The sequence below is a fragment of the Diachasma alloeum genome, unplaced genomic scaffold, assembly GCF_001412515.2.
Source record: "Diachasma alloeum isolate Michigan unplaced genomic scaffold, Dall2.0 Dall_scaffold_00359, whole genome shotgun sequence".
In the NCBI taxonomy this organism is placed as follows: domain Eukaryota; kingdom Metazoa; phylum Arthropoda; class Insecta; order Hymenoptera; family Braconidae; genus Diachasma; species Diachasma alloeum.
Window position 1 is genome coordinate 499,483 of NW_021680498.1, and position 15,314 is coordinate 514,796.

At 37.4% G+C, this 15,314-nt stretch overlaps 3 protein-coding genes across 4 annotated transcripts in view; all 3 read left to right on the forward strand.

The window, feature by feature from the left end:
- Nucleotides 1-5,595, forward strand: part of LOC107041234 (lysophospholipid acyltransferase 1) — a 23,506-nt gene extending 17,911 nt beyond the window's left edge. The window contains exon 10 of the mRNA XM_015261683.1: nucleotides 5,032-5,595. Within this exon, the coding sequence (XP_015117169.1) occupies nucleotides 5,032-5,209 (178 nt within the window). The 3' untranslated portion in view covers nucleotides 5,210-5,595. The remainder of the gene's footprint in view (nucleotides 1-5,031) is intronic.
- Nucleotides 771-3,828, forward strand: LOC107041236 (spherulin-4). Of its 2 annotated transcripts, none has more exons than XM_015261685.1 (2): nucleotides 771-1,288; nucleotides 2,748-3,828. In XM_015261685.1, exon 2 carries the CDS (start codon nucleotides 2,823-2,825, stop codon nucleotides 3,570-3,572), a length of 750 nt encoding a protein of 249 aa, XP_015117171.1. In that variant the 5' UTR covers nucleotides 771-1,288; nucleotides 2,748-2,822; the 3' UTR covers nucleotides 3,573-3,828. The 2 variants fall into 2 exon arrangements, with proteins under 2 accessions (XP_015117171.1, XP_015117172.1); XM_015261686.1 differs by having other exon boundaries at nucleotides 2,761-3,828.
- Nucleotides 5,596-7,146: 1,551 nt separating the features above from the next.
- Nucleotides 7,147-15,305, forward strand: LOC107041262 (chaoptin). The gene is made up of 9 exons (XM_015261731.1): nucleotides 7,147-7,233; nucleotides 8,036-8,324; nucleotides 8,409-8,579; nucleotides 9,060-9,535; nucleotides 10,618-10,837; nucleotides 11,073-11,602; nucleotides 12,082-12,472; nucleotides 13,061-13,605; nucleotides 13,793-15,305. The coding sequence occupies exons 1-9, from the start codon at nucleotides 7,231-7,233 to the stop codon at nucleotides 15,035-15,037; spliced, it is 3,870 nt and encodes a 1,289-aa protein (XP_015117217.1). The 5' UTR covers nucleotides 7,147-7,230; the 3' UTR covers nucleotides 15,038-15,305.
- Nucleotides 15,306-15,314: the final 9 nt, after the last annotated feature.

Here is a 15,314-nt window from a genome sequence, read left to right on the forward strand (position 1 = left end):
ATCAACTCTGGTTTTCAGTTGAAATTGGAATTGTTAATTTACACAATAATAGGAGTGCATTGACGATTTTTTCTTAACTCGCAAAAATCTTCAAACAATTTGCTACCGATTGGTGATAAAATTTTTTGGAAATAATGAACTAGAGGGGATAACGCCTTTTTTTTCAGGTGTGTTTTTTCAAAAATTTATTTAAAAAAAAAGTACTAACTAGCAAATGTTTTTTAGTAACTCGCAATTTTCTTCAAAACTACTTCAATGAGGAAAAAAATGAAAATTTGGAATATCTATACATGAGGGGCTAATTGATCGGACCTGAGATTTCTGAAGGATCGACTTGCTCTAGGCGTGTAGAGCAAGTGGCGCCATCGCAGTAAAGGCGGGATCGGATCGTTAGATCGATGAAGCGTTGGTGTGCGAAGTCGCGTTTTCGTTATCTATTCGGTTGGAAGTTGCTTGGTAGTTACCGTCAACGACGTAATTCAATTTTTCATTATTTTCGTGCAGTTTATCTTCTACCATAACTACGCTAATGCAGTAGAATAATTCCATAGCGTATTTCATTGGCAACACATTTTCAATTTTCGCATGCGCAAATTAGATTTGATTAAAGTTTATCCCTTTGGCAATGAGAATGTTGTTTTGGTTCCTCCACATGCTTATGATTTTTGATAGCGTGAATGCTAAATTTTACAGTTTCGGGGCAAATTGTCCTCAGATTTAGCAAATTTTCTCAAGTCAGCGGAGAAAAATTCACTATTTTCTTGCATTTTTTGCCCCTTTATAGGGCGAAAAGACGTAGAAATGGATTCCGCCCCATGATTATCTGACATATTTCGTAATTTTTTTTCGTGCAACAAGTGCAACATTTCTTCTCGAATATTCTTTATTGATCCATGCTCGAATGGGAATATAACGTCCTATTTTTCGACATTCATCTAAGACTTTTCAACCTGTCATCCATTGATATTTTTCAATGAGACGCACAGAAAAATAAATCGGACAAGAAACTCTGAAAATTTGTGTTAGAGATTTTCACTGAAATGATCTCCACCGAGTCACAGCCGATTGGAGTATAATAATTAATTGATGTGGTTGTATGTCTTCAAAAATTAAATTGCGACTTTTGGTATGCATTCCCCGAAATTCAAAATATCGTGGTGCCATCTGACCTACTTTCCGCGTATTCATCTTCATAGATTATGAACTTGCCACATCGCTAATTTCTCTAGCGTCAGCCACTGATAACTGCAGTTTAACTTATACGCGACGACACGCTCTGGACGACAAGGTATTTCCCAATATGGTCTTAGTTTTCCTCAAGGAATTTCACAACAGTAAAAATATTCTTTCAAGCAACAGAATGTTTCCTATTTTGTTGAGAAACATCTACAATTCGATATTTTGTCAGATTCATAATTCTGTTGTTCAAAAAGTAATTTTCGATGTTCAAGTTTCGGACGAGATCTCGTTTTCCGGGAAGGATAAAAGATATTCTCGAGTTTTCCATATGGACACCTTAATAATAGAGAAGCGTACGTGCTATGAGTTTCTTATGTAGGTACGCTTGTCTGTTATTAAAGTGTCGATATCCATTTCTGATGGAAACTATTCGATCTTTCATTATTGGAACGAACGAAAAATTTCCTTCAGAAAAAAAATATGAAAAACTCGAAAAATTTTTTTATCTTTTCTGAAAATGAGGTTTCATGAGAAACTTAAAAATTGAAATGAAAAAAAAGAATTATTTCACATTTCAACTGAAAAAAATTGCGAAACATATGACAATTTTCCGTGCTGGGTTGTGTAGGGGGAAAAGTTTAATAGAAAAACCTAACGAATGCGACTTTTATGTACAACTTATTCTATTGAGATATTTTCTATAAAATTTCCTCGGCTCGAATTTTCTGTTTTTTGTTTGATTTTCTTGATAAGAAGGAAATACGAAAGAATTAATTATGTGTTGAATCCTATACTAAAAATAATTTTTAGCCAACTGGTAGAAATAATAACGATTTGTTTGAAAACTGGGTTTTTGAGGATTTCTTTTAAACCTCTTCACTTAAGGATATCCAAGTATCTTTTACAGCTTGGTACAGACCACACTATAGATTCAATGATTTTCAATCATCAAATTTTGCAATTAAATTGCGTGAGAATTTTTTTTTTAAATCATGAATATTCAGCGGAATAATTATTTTTTCAAACATTCTTTGTGTATAAATAAATAATTGAAATTGTTTAAGCTTTCGGAAATCTTATTTTTTAGGCATGGAATCGATTTCTGGTAAAATTCTGAATATGAATAAATTTGTTACGATTCCAAACAAATTATTTTTACGATGGAAAATTAATTGTTTATAAATTATTCATTAAAAATGCTTGTAATATTAGAAAATTACAATTTTTCAATTATTTCATCAATCTTCCTCCAAAAGTGAACTTTCTAATTGTTATTCAGATTTTTGACATGTTTTTCAACGGTTCAATATCGAGATTCAAATTCAGACCTGCAAAATTTGAATAATAAAATCATTGCAAAATGTCCGGAAACAGGATAAAATGGAGTTCAAATGAAAGCTCTCGAGTTCGACAACAAAAGTATAAAAGATTTCACTGGAGAAAAAATAGTCAAAGTACTTGGATATCCCAACTAAAACACCGGAGACAAAAATTTAATTGGCTTTTCAACCTAGCACGGAACGCCGTCCTCCCTTGCGCCTTTGACTCATTTCGACATTTTATCCCAGATTTGCTCTATAGACTCGCATCTCCGTTCGAATCCGCTGACGTCATAGTTCGCAAAGAATTATTTCAATTCCTGAATGATGAGGGCTCTGGGAAGCTGTCTCTGCATTTTCCAGCTACTCGCTGTGTCCCAAGCCGGTCCTGGACTGCTGATTCCCCTCTACACTTACCCCTCCGTCTCCACCTGGGAAGCTCTAAAATCCGCTGCCTCCTCCAACCCATCTGTCGAGTTCGTCGCCATCGTGAACCCAAACAGCGGCCCTGGCAGCGATCTCGACAGTACTTACGTTACCGGTATCGATGGACTGACGGAGGTTGGTGTTAAGTGCATCGGGTACGTCAGGACCGATTATGGGGCCGTTGCCACAGACACCGTCACTGCCAACATGGATAAATACACGACTTGGTATCCGAAAATCTCTGGATTCTTTCTGGATGAAATGGCCCACAGCGAAGGCAAGGAGTCGTACTACGCCTCCCTGACGGCTCACGCTGTTGCAACCGGCAAACCCTTCACCATCGGCAACCCTGGCACTTCAACCACGCGGAAATACTTTGACACTGTCAATAATACCGTCATATATGAGACCTCGAAGCTGCCGCAGCTGTCCGCCCTCGATCTTGGCTTCCCCAGTTCTGGATGTTCGATGATCGCTTACGACGTTGCTGCCTCCCAAGTCAATCAATCTTACGTTGATAACGTCCTACAGTACACGTCTCTCATCTATATTACTGACGATAAGCTTGACAACCCCTATGACTCGCTGCCGACCTACTTCAACCAACTCGTTGATCATCTCCGCGTTGCTATCACCTCTAAGCACTGATCCTCGACATCCGCTTCGCCAGGTGCTCCATCTTAATTTGTATAGATGGATAGCTCACCAAATTCAAGCGAATATAAACCAATTTTGAAACCAAACCTTTCTGGTAGTGGGAAAAACCGGTTCTTTACTCTGGATAAATGAATGACAAACGTGTACCTAGGCAATCTACAGTCTACAGAAACGAGTGGGCGATTGCATTTTTTAAAATAAATGAGTACAGTCATTGTTGATAATAAATTAGACATTTGCTTTCGAATGGGTTCTCTTTTTTAAATCTTATTTCACTGTTCACTTCTACTTTTTCATGCCATAGTACTATCATCAATTGAAATGTCATCAACAGTTTGTGTATTATTTCGTTTTGCCAAATAATTCTGTGCAGGAATAGCCAAATTCATAATATTTAATTACCGTTAAATATTGGAGCCATCAATTAGTTAATATCACTCTTGAATTTTTGGAGTACTTAAGTATCATCAATTCAAATATTCAAATTTTTAACTCTTATCAATCAATAATTGAGGTAGGAAGATTGAAGATTATTTGTGTAATCGAAAATCCTATTTTAAGAAATTAGAGTTATTCACTTAGTGGTAAATTTACCATATTAACAAATTTTAATCTATTATTATTCAAGAAAACTAAGATTATTATTATTATACTATTTGAAAAATTTGATCAGCGTATTTTAAACCTTCATTAATGTAAGGGGCAAATTCTTGTAATATTACAGAAATTTAATATTGATGGCGATCTCTAATTCTATATTTAGACCCTCTCAAGACTCGAATTCGTTTTCGCCCGGGTTTAATCAGGGTTTATTCAGGTTTTAGCCAAAGTTTTAGCCAAAAATCGATCATCATTTTCACTATATTGCATTCAGATGCTTCAATCCTTAACGTTAAAAATGTGAGATAATTTCATAATTGCAGCTAACTTTAGCCAATAATTAATTGTAACCAACTTTGTTCGATGAAAACCGGAGTAAACTCAATATTAAGAAAGTTGAATTATTGTATTTTCCTCTGACCTGAATGATTCGCATAATTATAATTCGTTTATTCATGTTTCATGAAATGGTATTCAATCATAAGTACAATTGAATTTCTTCTCGAACACAAGTTAGAGTGTGAATTTGTGGAATTCAATGTTTGTTGATACTCTCGTAAGAGTTCGTGCCCACGCTGTTGTCAATTTTCAATTGGTTCACCCGGTAATTCAATCAATTAATCTGTTGTATTGATGTCTCCTGGAAAATTTAACGCATCGCAATTGTATTCATGAAAATCGCGTTACCTTCTCCATTCGTTTGAGATATTGCCCATGCTTTTTTTTAGAAAGGAAACACCAGAATGAGTTGAATTCGGACTCTTCTTCCACTTCTCCACTAAATTACACAGCATAAATATTCATTTGCCTTCGATTCGATCATTGATGAGTAATGAGAATAATCTTTTAGTTCCATGTACCTGATTCCGCATCTGCTGAGCCTGGCAGCGATATTAGTCCTCCCAGTATTACCCTTGGGACACGCGCACCGAAAACGCGAGGTACCATCCACAAATGGGCAAGAGAACTCTCGCCCCAAAGTTGCAGAACCGGAAGCGCACAATGGACTCTCGAAGAAGGCAGACTGAGTCTCTATTTCTGTTCACCATTTTTACACCTTTTATATTGATAACGTTCAAATCTTTGTACTCTATTTTATATGAATTATATCTTTGATTATTATTGTATCAGATGATATTCTAGTGTGAATCCGTTGATGCGTATAATTATTTTTATGATGAATTGACATACGTCTGAAATTCCAAGTACTCAGTTTTTTACAACAAATACAAATCAGGGTTTCAATGCTGCATTGTTTTCAATGCTCGTGTAATATGTTTTGGCTTCCGATATCCGTAATAATGTGAACATGTGATTTCATTAGATAGAAAATCAACTATTCTTGGAACTGGATGTTGAATTCATGTATTTTACAGATTGAACGAATTTTTAATAAAGCATGATGTGAGATGAACAATTATTCTGAAATTATTCCATATGAATAGTCCTATTTAAGGATAACCAGTGAAATGCTTTCATTTGAGTGTCATTTCACACATTTTATAATTATTTTATTATTCAAAGTTTACATCTCTGATGTAGAAATCTCGATATTCGAAAGTTCACTTTTGGGCGCAGATTGGTGAAATAATTTGAAAAAGGCAATTTGTTAAAAATACGAGCATTTTCAATGAATAATTTATAAACAATCAATTTTCCAGCATAAAAATCATTTTTCCGGAATCGTATCAAATCCATTAACATTCAAAACTTTATCAGAAATCAATTTTATGCGTAAAAAATATTTCCGAAAGTTTAAATAATTTCAATCATTTATTTATAAACAATGAATGTTTAGAACAAGTAAGAAATGGCTCTTGTATTGCAGGCAGTACAGTAATTTTTGCTTACATAAATTTTCTAATTTTTTTTTATCTTTAAAATATTCATGTTCAAATTCAGACCTGCAGCGATTAGATAATAAAATCCTCTATTTAAAGATTGGTATTACCTTTTTCGTCAGCAATCTATTTCGCCAGGGATAACCATAAGCCTAGGAACAAGGTTAATCTTTGCTTAAGATCCTAGATTATACAAATCATTGTTTTATATTCTTTTTTAAAAAGATATGTTCTGAATAATTTTGAAAACATGTATATATTCTATTATATATTCTATATTGTATATTTATATATTTATATAAATAAATGAAATAAAATAAATATAAATAAATAAATTGAAAAAATATCTTCTTTTAAAGAGATGAAAAAAGATTTGTAAAATCCAGGATCTTCAGCAAAGATTAGCTAATGGATGGATTCTATTCTGGATAGTTTATGGAACAATTTAACTACTTTGTGACATGAAGTAATCATTTAGTGTCAAATAATATAATTCTAGCTGTAAAAAATCGTGGTAGAAACGCGAAATTAAATTATATATTCCTTTGATTGTTTATTTTGTTACTTTTATTATTGTCAAAAATGAGTGAAAGGGTAAAAAATACAATGAACTAGCTTAAGTATGCGCGTTCCTTCTCTAGTCATTGTAAAATGTCCGGAAACTTGGGGTAAAATGGGGCTCAAATGAAACCTCTGATGTTCGACTAGAAAAGTAGAAAAGCTGTTGACTGGAGAAAAAATAGCCAAAGTACTTGGACATCCTCAACTCCTCCAGAATATTGAATTATTGCTCCAACCAAAGACTGCCCTCAACATTTCCGGAACAACAATGACTCACGTCTTATGACCTTGAAACACCCTGAAGAACTGTGTCAGCTGCGAACATATAGTACAATCGATCAACATTTCGCTCTCCACCCAACGCTAATTCAGATGTATGACAGGTGTTTCTTCGAGTGTTTCCATCTACGTAAATTGTACTTTTTTTAACTCACCGAAGGGAGGAAGGGGGAAAAGCGGGCTACGGGTTTATAATCGTGTAAAGAGAAGCACAAAAAATGTAGAGCCACTCGTGAAGCCCCATTATCCCTCGCGCACATCGCAGTCACGATTGAAGGGTGAGAGAAGAATATTCAAGTCCACATATTTTACATCAGTCGGCTGGAAGCAGTTTTACGTAGAGGACGCCTGCCTTATGAGTCGCCATCATGGTGAGTTAACAATTAATTAATAAGTAGAGATCATTCTAGGTAAACAATATTAGTTATTTTGGAGAAGAAATCTGGAATCGATTTGGAAATCGGAAAAGTCAGGGAATTTTTATGAATACTATTTTTGTAGTGTAAAATTTATTGTGAAAATCGCCCGGTCCAGTCCGGATTATTGAGAAATTCACAGGAAAATTCAATCTTGAAGTCGAACCAATGGATTACATCTGAGTTTGGGAATTTAAAATATTATACAATTTAATAACTAAATTTTCCGATTAATGGTGAATAAAATAAAATTTTAGGTACTTGATTTTTGATTATCGAAATAATCGCCTATCTTCCCACCTAAATTATTGGTTAATAGAATATTTCAAAATTTGGATGTACAAATTGATGGTTCATTCAATATTTAAAATTTTTAAGATTTATATTAAAAATTGGCAACTTGACAAGTTAACGATAATTATGATTGATGAATATGCCGATCACTGGTTTGGGATTCCCCGATTTTCCTTCATTTTCAAGGTGTTCCTTCAAGTTTAAAAATGAGACTAGATTCATCTGAATCGTAGAATTTTATCAGCAGATATTAACGATTGGACAAAGTCATTGTACTGTCCTCTAATTCCAGGAGGAAATCGTCTGAAAAATGTTCTTTTAATAATATTTCCTACCACCCCTCACTACCAAAATGATCTGATAATTCAGAATACGAGTTATAGAGACCCGAAGAATTTTTTTTCAACTTCAAAACTCGAGACATCTAATAGAAATCAATGTTTTCTTTCGCCTTTTCATTTAGAATCTGTTCGCATTCGTCAAACTTGGATATGCCATGACCATTGCAACCCTCCTGCTCATGTTCTGGGCGTCAATGGTTAGAATGCATGAGCTACCAGTCCAATATCCTCCCTGCTTCTTCAATCCGCTCTGCACTTGTTCGAAAGCAATTCCAGACCTTGGAATTGTCAACTGCGAAAATGTACCGATGCCCAGAATCCCGCAGCAGATCAACTCCTCCAAAGTTTTCATTCTCAAATTGGGTAATAACGGATTACGACACATTCAGCCCCAGTTTCTCGTCACTACAGGTATTGTTGGATGAGTAAATAATGGAATGAGTTCAGTGGTTTTGTTTGGGTACTAGATTGACATATTTGTGTCTCGTCCTTCAGGCCTCTACAATCTGCAAATAAGAAATAATCCCCTATCGGATATACCGGACGAGGCGTTCCTAGGGCTTGAAAGATCGTTATGGGAGTTGGAGCTACCTTACAACCAGCTTGTTAAAGTACCCAGCAAGTCTTTTAGACATCTCCAGAAATTGAAAATCCTCGACTTGACAGGTAATTATTATTTTTTTGACAGAGTAGTCATGTTTGTGATAATTCGTGAGAAGAATTTTCAATTTTCAGGAAATTAAACCCCATTTTTTGGGAGGCTTGACCCTAATTGGATTTCTATTGAACTGTTTAGTAGAAAATATTTGATAGAAAACGTCAATTCGATTTTTCTATTCAACTTATTCTATTGAGATATTTTTTATAAAATTTTCAAGTCTTTTTGTTTGATTTTCTTGATAAAGAGGAAAGAAAAATAGAATGAAAAAACTTAGAAAATTTGAGCCGAAGGAATTCTATAAAAAATATCTCAATGGAATAAGTTGTATAGAACAATCGAATTCCATTGACTTTTTCTGTAAAATATTCAAGTTCAATTTTTTTAATTAAATTTTTTTGTATGTGCGACCCTGGATTTTTCTGCAACAACAGGAGCACATAATGCGAATAATTCCTAAACAACAGTTCTCCTTCTTCATATTTCAGGGAATCAGATCTCCTCGATTGCAGCAGACAATTGGCGAGGTCTTGAAAACTCCTTGCAAACTTTGCGACTCGGAAAGAACACGATCGATAAACTGCCAGCCGATGCATTCTCCGGACTGAAATTCCTCGAAACACTCGACTTGAGGGAGAATAATTTAATGGAGTTCGATTCATCGGTCTTTCGCGACGGAATGGCGCATTTAAATTATCTCTATCTGAGTGGAAATCAGTTGACGATGATCCCCTATAGTCAGATATCGCCGTTGAAGCATTTGAAAATACTGGACTTGAGTTACAATCAGATCCGGAGGATGCTCCAAACGCAGACTGAACCAGAAATTCAGGGATTACAGATTTCTTTGGATACTCTAAGGCTGGACTGGAATCAGATTGAGACCCTACCAGTTGCCTCTTTCCAGCATTTTTTCAAAGTCAATAAGACGTATTTGAGTGGAAATCCTATTGGGCATGTGGAGGTTTGTATTAATTCTTATCATAAATTCATTGTGAAGTGAAGACGATCGTAGCACCACCTTGCATATGCATGGAATGTGCCAGCATATTGAGGCAGGAGAAATGTAGCTTCTCTATTTTATGAATTTTATTTTTTTATAGGTAGACAAAATTTTTTCAAACGATTTTTAAAATCGTATTAGTTACCTATGATTTCTTTGCTTCATACGTACGAATCTATATTCATTCTTTCATTTTATGAACGTTTTTCGCCCTTTCCTTTGAAAAAAACGTCAGGTAATGTAGCAACCTTTCAGGAACCGTTTGAATTTTGATTCGTCGCGGTCTGATATGTAGTTAATTAATTATTCATAAAAAACAGTCGAGCCCATTTTCATTTTCTCGGCACGTTTAACATAGGAAAATTGGCCACGATCGTGGCGCCACCTTACATGTACATGGAATGTGCCTATATATTGAACCAGGAGCGGCTCAAGAGGACTCATAAATGTCCTCTTTCCTATTTTATAAAAATATCGGTAGCAAAAATTTTTTCAAACGATTTTTTATGTCCGAGAAGAAATTCTATGATCGTCTTAGGCAATGTCCAATTAATTGTCAGAAAATTCCGTAATTTACCTATGATCTTTCGTTTCGTATGTACAAATCTATATTTATTCTTTTATTTAACGAACTCTTCTTATAATTTCCTTCAAAAAACGTCAAGTGATGTAGTAATCTTCCACGAATCGTTAGAATTTTGATCAACCGCGATCTAATGTATAGTTAATTGATTATTCATAAATACGTCAGGAACATTTTTACCTTCTCCGCACATTTAACATGGGGAAAGTGGCCGCGATTGTGGTGCCACCTTACAGGTAAATGCAATCTACCTGCATATTGAGGTAAGAATGACTGAAGTAGGCTCGGAAGCACAACTTACTCATTTGATAGGTAGCAAATATCTTATTTATATTAGGTAAGTTCTATTATAATATTCGCAATTTAATCATTGTCAACCATCAGAAAATCCCGTTGGTTCCACATAAATTTTTAATATGAAGGATTCTGATTAACACAAATCGATTGATTAAATTCATAGGAAGGTGCATTCAAAGATTCGAAAATCCGAGAGCTCTATTTCACTGATTGTGACATCAGGGAAATAGATTCAGCATCATTGAGAGGTTTGGAGTCATCGCTGGAGCATCTAGACTTGTCCGGGAACAACATAACTGATCTTCCCAACCATGTTTTCCAAGAATTTGATTTCCTGAGAACTCTGATTTTCCGGGAGAACAAGATTACAACATTCTCTCCACGTAAGGTTTACTTTTGATAACTGGAGAAAAACCAAAACGACACATTTTAAAATCGTTTATCTCCTTCCATAAAGTATTACGGAGTCCAAGTCATTTTTATATAAAAAATCTCAACAGAATAATTTGTACAGAAAAATCTAAATGAATTGATTTTTTCGATAGAAATCCAATAGAATTTTCTAGTGAATACGCAAAATTTTTCTGTAAAATGATTTCGTCCGTGTGATAATTACAGAAGAGGTATTCACCGGATTTCAATATTCTCTCTACAACCTGGAGCTAAGTGGACGGGAAAACGCAGCTGTATCTCTCCAAGACCTCCGTCAGATGCGGAACCTGCGATTCTTATCGATATCCAAAATGCCTCAGTCGACTCTCTCCCCCGACGACTTCCTGGAGTTCGGAATTGACGTCAAGGAACTGCACATTATCCAGAGCAATCTCAATACCATCAAGGGTCACACCTTCACCCACGTCCGGGGGATAAAATACTTGGACTTCTCGGAGAACTCCATCTCCTCAATCGAGGAGAACGCTTTCACCGAAGTTGGACACTCGCTCATAACTCTCAAACTCGCTCATGCACTGTCCATGACCGAAGTACCAGCGAAACCATTTGCAGCACTTACTAATCTTCAGTATCTGGATTTGAGTAATAATCAGCTTCGCTCGATGCCTGAGAATTCGTTCCACTTTTTGAAGAGGATCAAACGGATTGAGATTCAGGATAATGAGATTTCGGATATTAAGAAGGGAACGTTCCAGGTGAGGGCACTAATTGTGTGAATTAATTAGTGCAAAAAAGGTTTTAGTAATGAATTTGTAAAAGATGACTTGACATGAAGCGGTTGATCTGTAAAAGGAAAATGATGAGATTGACAATTTTTCGTATAACTTTTATCCATTTTGTTTTGAAGTTATTAACAATCGAAATGATTTCGAGGAATTCATAGAAAAAGCAATTATAAATGCATTGAAAAAAAAATAGTTCACTGCAGAGACATCCATTGACTTCCCAAACATTTTTTCCAAATGTCAAAATGTCTCTTAGAATTCGAGAAAATGATCTTTTACTGTTGCCAGAAAGGGTCGATACAATGCATTAACCCCGGCCGATAAGACAAGATTATGGGTCGATGCAAGCTATCGACGCCGGACGTCAGGGGTTAATATTCCAGCGATGAGTGGAGTATTGTCAAACGTCTGAATCGATCACTCGAAAAATTTTCTAATAATCATTACAGGGTGACATTCACTCCACTCTTGAAGAAGTCAACTTCGGCTACAATCAGATATCGAACCTCCAAACCCACACATTCGTCGATCTAGCGGCGATGACAATCCTCAACCTTCAGGACAACAAGATCGAAAAGATCGAGAGACGAGCGTTCATGAACATGAATCGTCTCAAGTACCTGAATCTCAGAGGAAATAAAATGAAGACCATCAACGACGAGTCCTTCCAGAATCTACCGGACCTGGAGTTCCTCGATATGGCTTACAATCAACTTCCTGAGTTTGATTTTGAATGGTTCGATCAAGTCGGCACTCTTGCAGCACTCAAGGTCAATGCGAGTCACAATGGGATTACACGATTGAAGATCAATTCCTCGAGTTATCTTCCGGCCACTAGCAGTAAGTACAAATGTTAATAAACCTGACAGATTAATTAGGAATTTATAGTGTGAGAAAAATCGAAAGACGTCTTTTCCGTTTGAAGATTAATTTCGAAAGAGAATTATGTCATTGGACTTTCACTTGGCTCTAATTTTATTGAGATATATTCTGTAGGAACTTCTTGGTGTAAATTATTTCAGTGTTTTTTCACTTCATTTTTAGGGAAATTTTTAAAGGTAATATTTCAATCGAATAAACCTTGTTCTATGAAAGCATCATTTTTTCATATGTATCGTACGATATTTCATGATACTGGTGGTTGTTTTTACTTGTACATAAAGAATATTTCTTATTGTTCGCTGAAATCGTTCGATTTTCAGTTCCAAGTGTTGCACAGTGTTCATCCACCTGATTGATTAAATTGTATTCGAATATAGAATTGTATTATAATAGTAATGAGAACTATGAATCATTTAAAAATGTACAGGGAACTGTGGATTTCTTCAATAAACTAGACGGAAAACGAATAAATTGTTCTAACGAATGCGTTTAGGTTTTTCTAATAAATTTGGTCATCCCTGCTATAATCGCAATCTATTTCTCTAGTGTATTTTGCTGTTGGTGGAACTCTGCAATCGAACATCAAGGTCCTGGATCTCAGCTGGAACAATATAACTGACATAATGAAGTTCTACTTCCGTCCAGTGGAGTACTCATTAACCCACTTGTACCTGTCACACAACGAGCTGATGAACATGACTCAAGGTGTCTTCGGATCCCTTCCTCACCTCCAGTGGTTGGATCTGCGTCACAACGACATCATGGAGATCGAGTTCGACTGCTTCAGGAATACAAAGAACATTCAGGTGCTTCTGCTGTCCCACAATGATATCGTGGACATACCAGCAGACGTTCTGAGGACACTGAAAAAACTCAGGATTCTGGACCTCTCTCACAACAGACTGAGAACACTTCCGGATAACGTCTTCACTGAGCCCAATCTTGAGAGCCTGGATCTGTCGCATAATCAGTTCATGAGATTGCCGATTAAGTCGCTGGCTGGACCTGCTGCTGGATCCCTTTCGGTTCTTGATATGGGATGGAATATGCTCTCTGGGATTCACACGACTGATTCTATATCAAGGCTCAAGGTAGGTTACAATTTATAATAACCCACTCGTATGGACAAATGTGATAGAAATATTAAAGTATGAATACAATCGTTTTTTCCTCAATATTTGCCATGGAAATTTCCCCAATTGAGAATGGGGTAACGTCGGAGGTTTTCTTTTTCGTTTCCCCCCTAAAATCAACCAAAAACCTCAACTTCCTTCGCAGGGTCTCACCCACTTGGACGTCTCCTACAACCGGCTGGTGCGCCTGGACGACGGTGTCTTCTCCGAACTCCCCCACCTGACAGAGCTGGACCTCAGCCACAACAAGCAGCTCCTCCTGGAGAGCCGGGGCCGCACATTCTACGGCCTGGAAGACTCCCTCCTCACCCTGGGCCTCAGCAACATCTCGCTCCTCAGCGTCCCCGAGCTCCCCTTCCACCGTCTGCGTACCCTGTACCTCGCCAACAACGAGCTCGCCTCGATTCCCGCCGAGCTCGCCTCCAACCTCTCCTCCCTCCACCACCTGGACCTCAGCCACAATGACCTCACAGTCGTCCCGCTGATCACTCACACCCTCTCAGAACTCCGGAGCTTCAACCTCGCCTACAACCCCATTACTGCCGTCACCAACACGAGCTTTCTGGGTCCAGCAGACAGTCTCATCGAGCTCGACATGCGAAGACTTCCGCTTTGGACTTTTGAGAGTGGCGCCCTCTGCAAGGCCTCGAAGCTGCGCTCCCTCCACGTAACTGCCTATACCGCAATCAAAAACTTCAACTTGCCGAGTTTACTGGAGCATAATCACGGCCTGAGACATCTCCACATCGACATTCAGAACGAAACGAATTTGGAGAAAGAGATGAGGGGAAATTTTCCAGCTAAACTTTACAACTTCACGTTCAGCGGACGGGACTTCAAGGCCGTCGACAAGGGCATCTTGAGAGGGATGAGGTCGCCTCATCTTCACTTTGCCCTCTTCAACACTTCTGTCAGTAAAGTTCCCAGGGAGATGTTCGAGACGGCCAGATCAGTCAGGAATGTCACTGTTAATCTCTGGAATAATGACATAAAGACTCTCGAGAATCCGTCGAATGGACACAAACCTGGGGCGGCCAACAAGAAGTTCTTGATGAGGCTGAGGATGGCGGGGAGTCACTTGACCTGCGACTGCGATATTGGGTGGATCGAGGGCTGGCAGAGGAAGCAGAGGCAGTACCAGGAGGACAGGTGCTCCTATCTACCTCTTCGACAGTATAACTTCGAGAGGGACGAGAATAATGAGTACAGCTGCTGGGATAACGGGTGGGATGATGATCTGAGGGAGAGCTACTGCTCGAACAAGAATAATAAGTCTGTGCAGAAGACGCTGAAGGATGATATCGAGTGCGGGTGGTCTTCAGCTTTCAGCTTCCAGGTCTCTTGGGGTCTCATGGCTATTGCGGCTGTCTTTGCAGCTTATGCTTATTGAGATTTCGGGAGGAGGCGATGGGAATTTGACATTGTTTCGTCAATTGAAAGGGGGGAGAGTTGCAGGGAGTTTCCTGGGGTTCCTCATCGATTGATGAAGGATTTCTTCGAAGGAGGTCATGTGGGAGAGGTGAAGTGTCTTGGTTAATATTCGGAAGGGCTTGATGTGAGGAGATTCTTGTGTAGAATAAGTGCAACGAGAGTTGTGTACTGAATATAAAGTAATGTAATATTAAGAATGATTAAGAATAAATGAATTGTGAAGACGATGGGTTTAT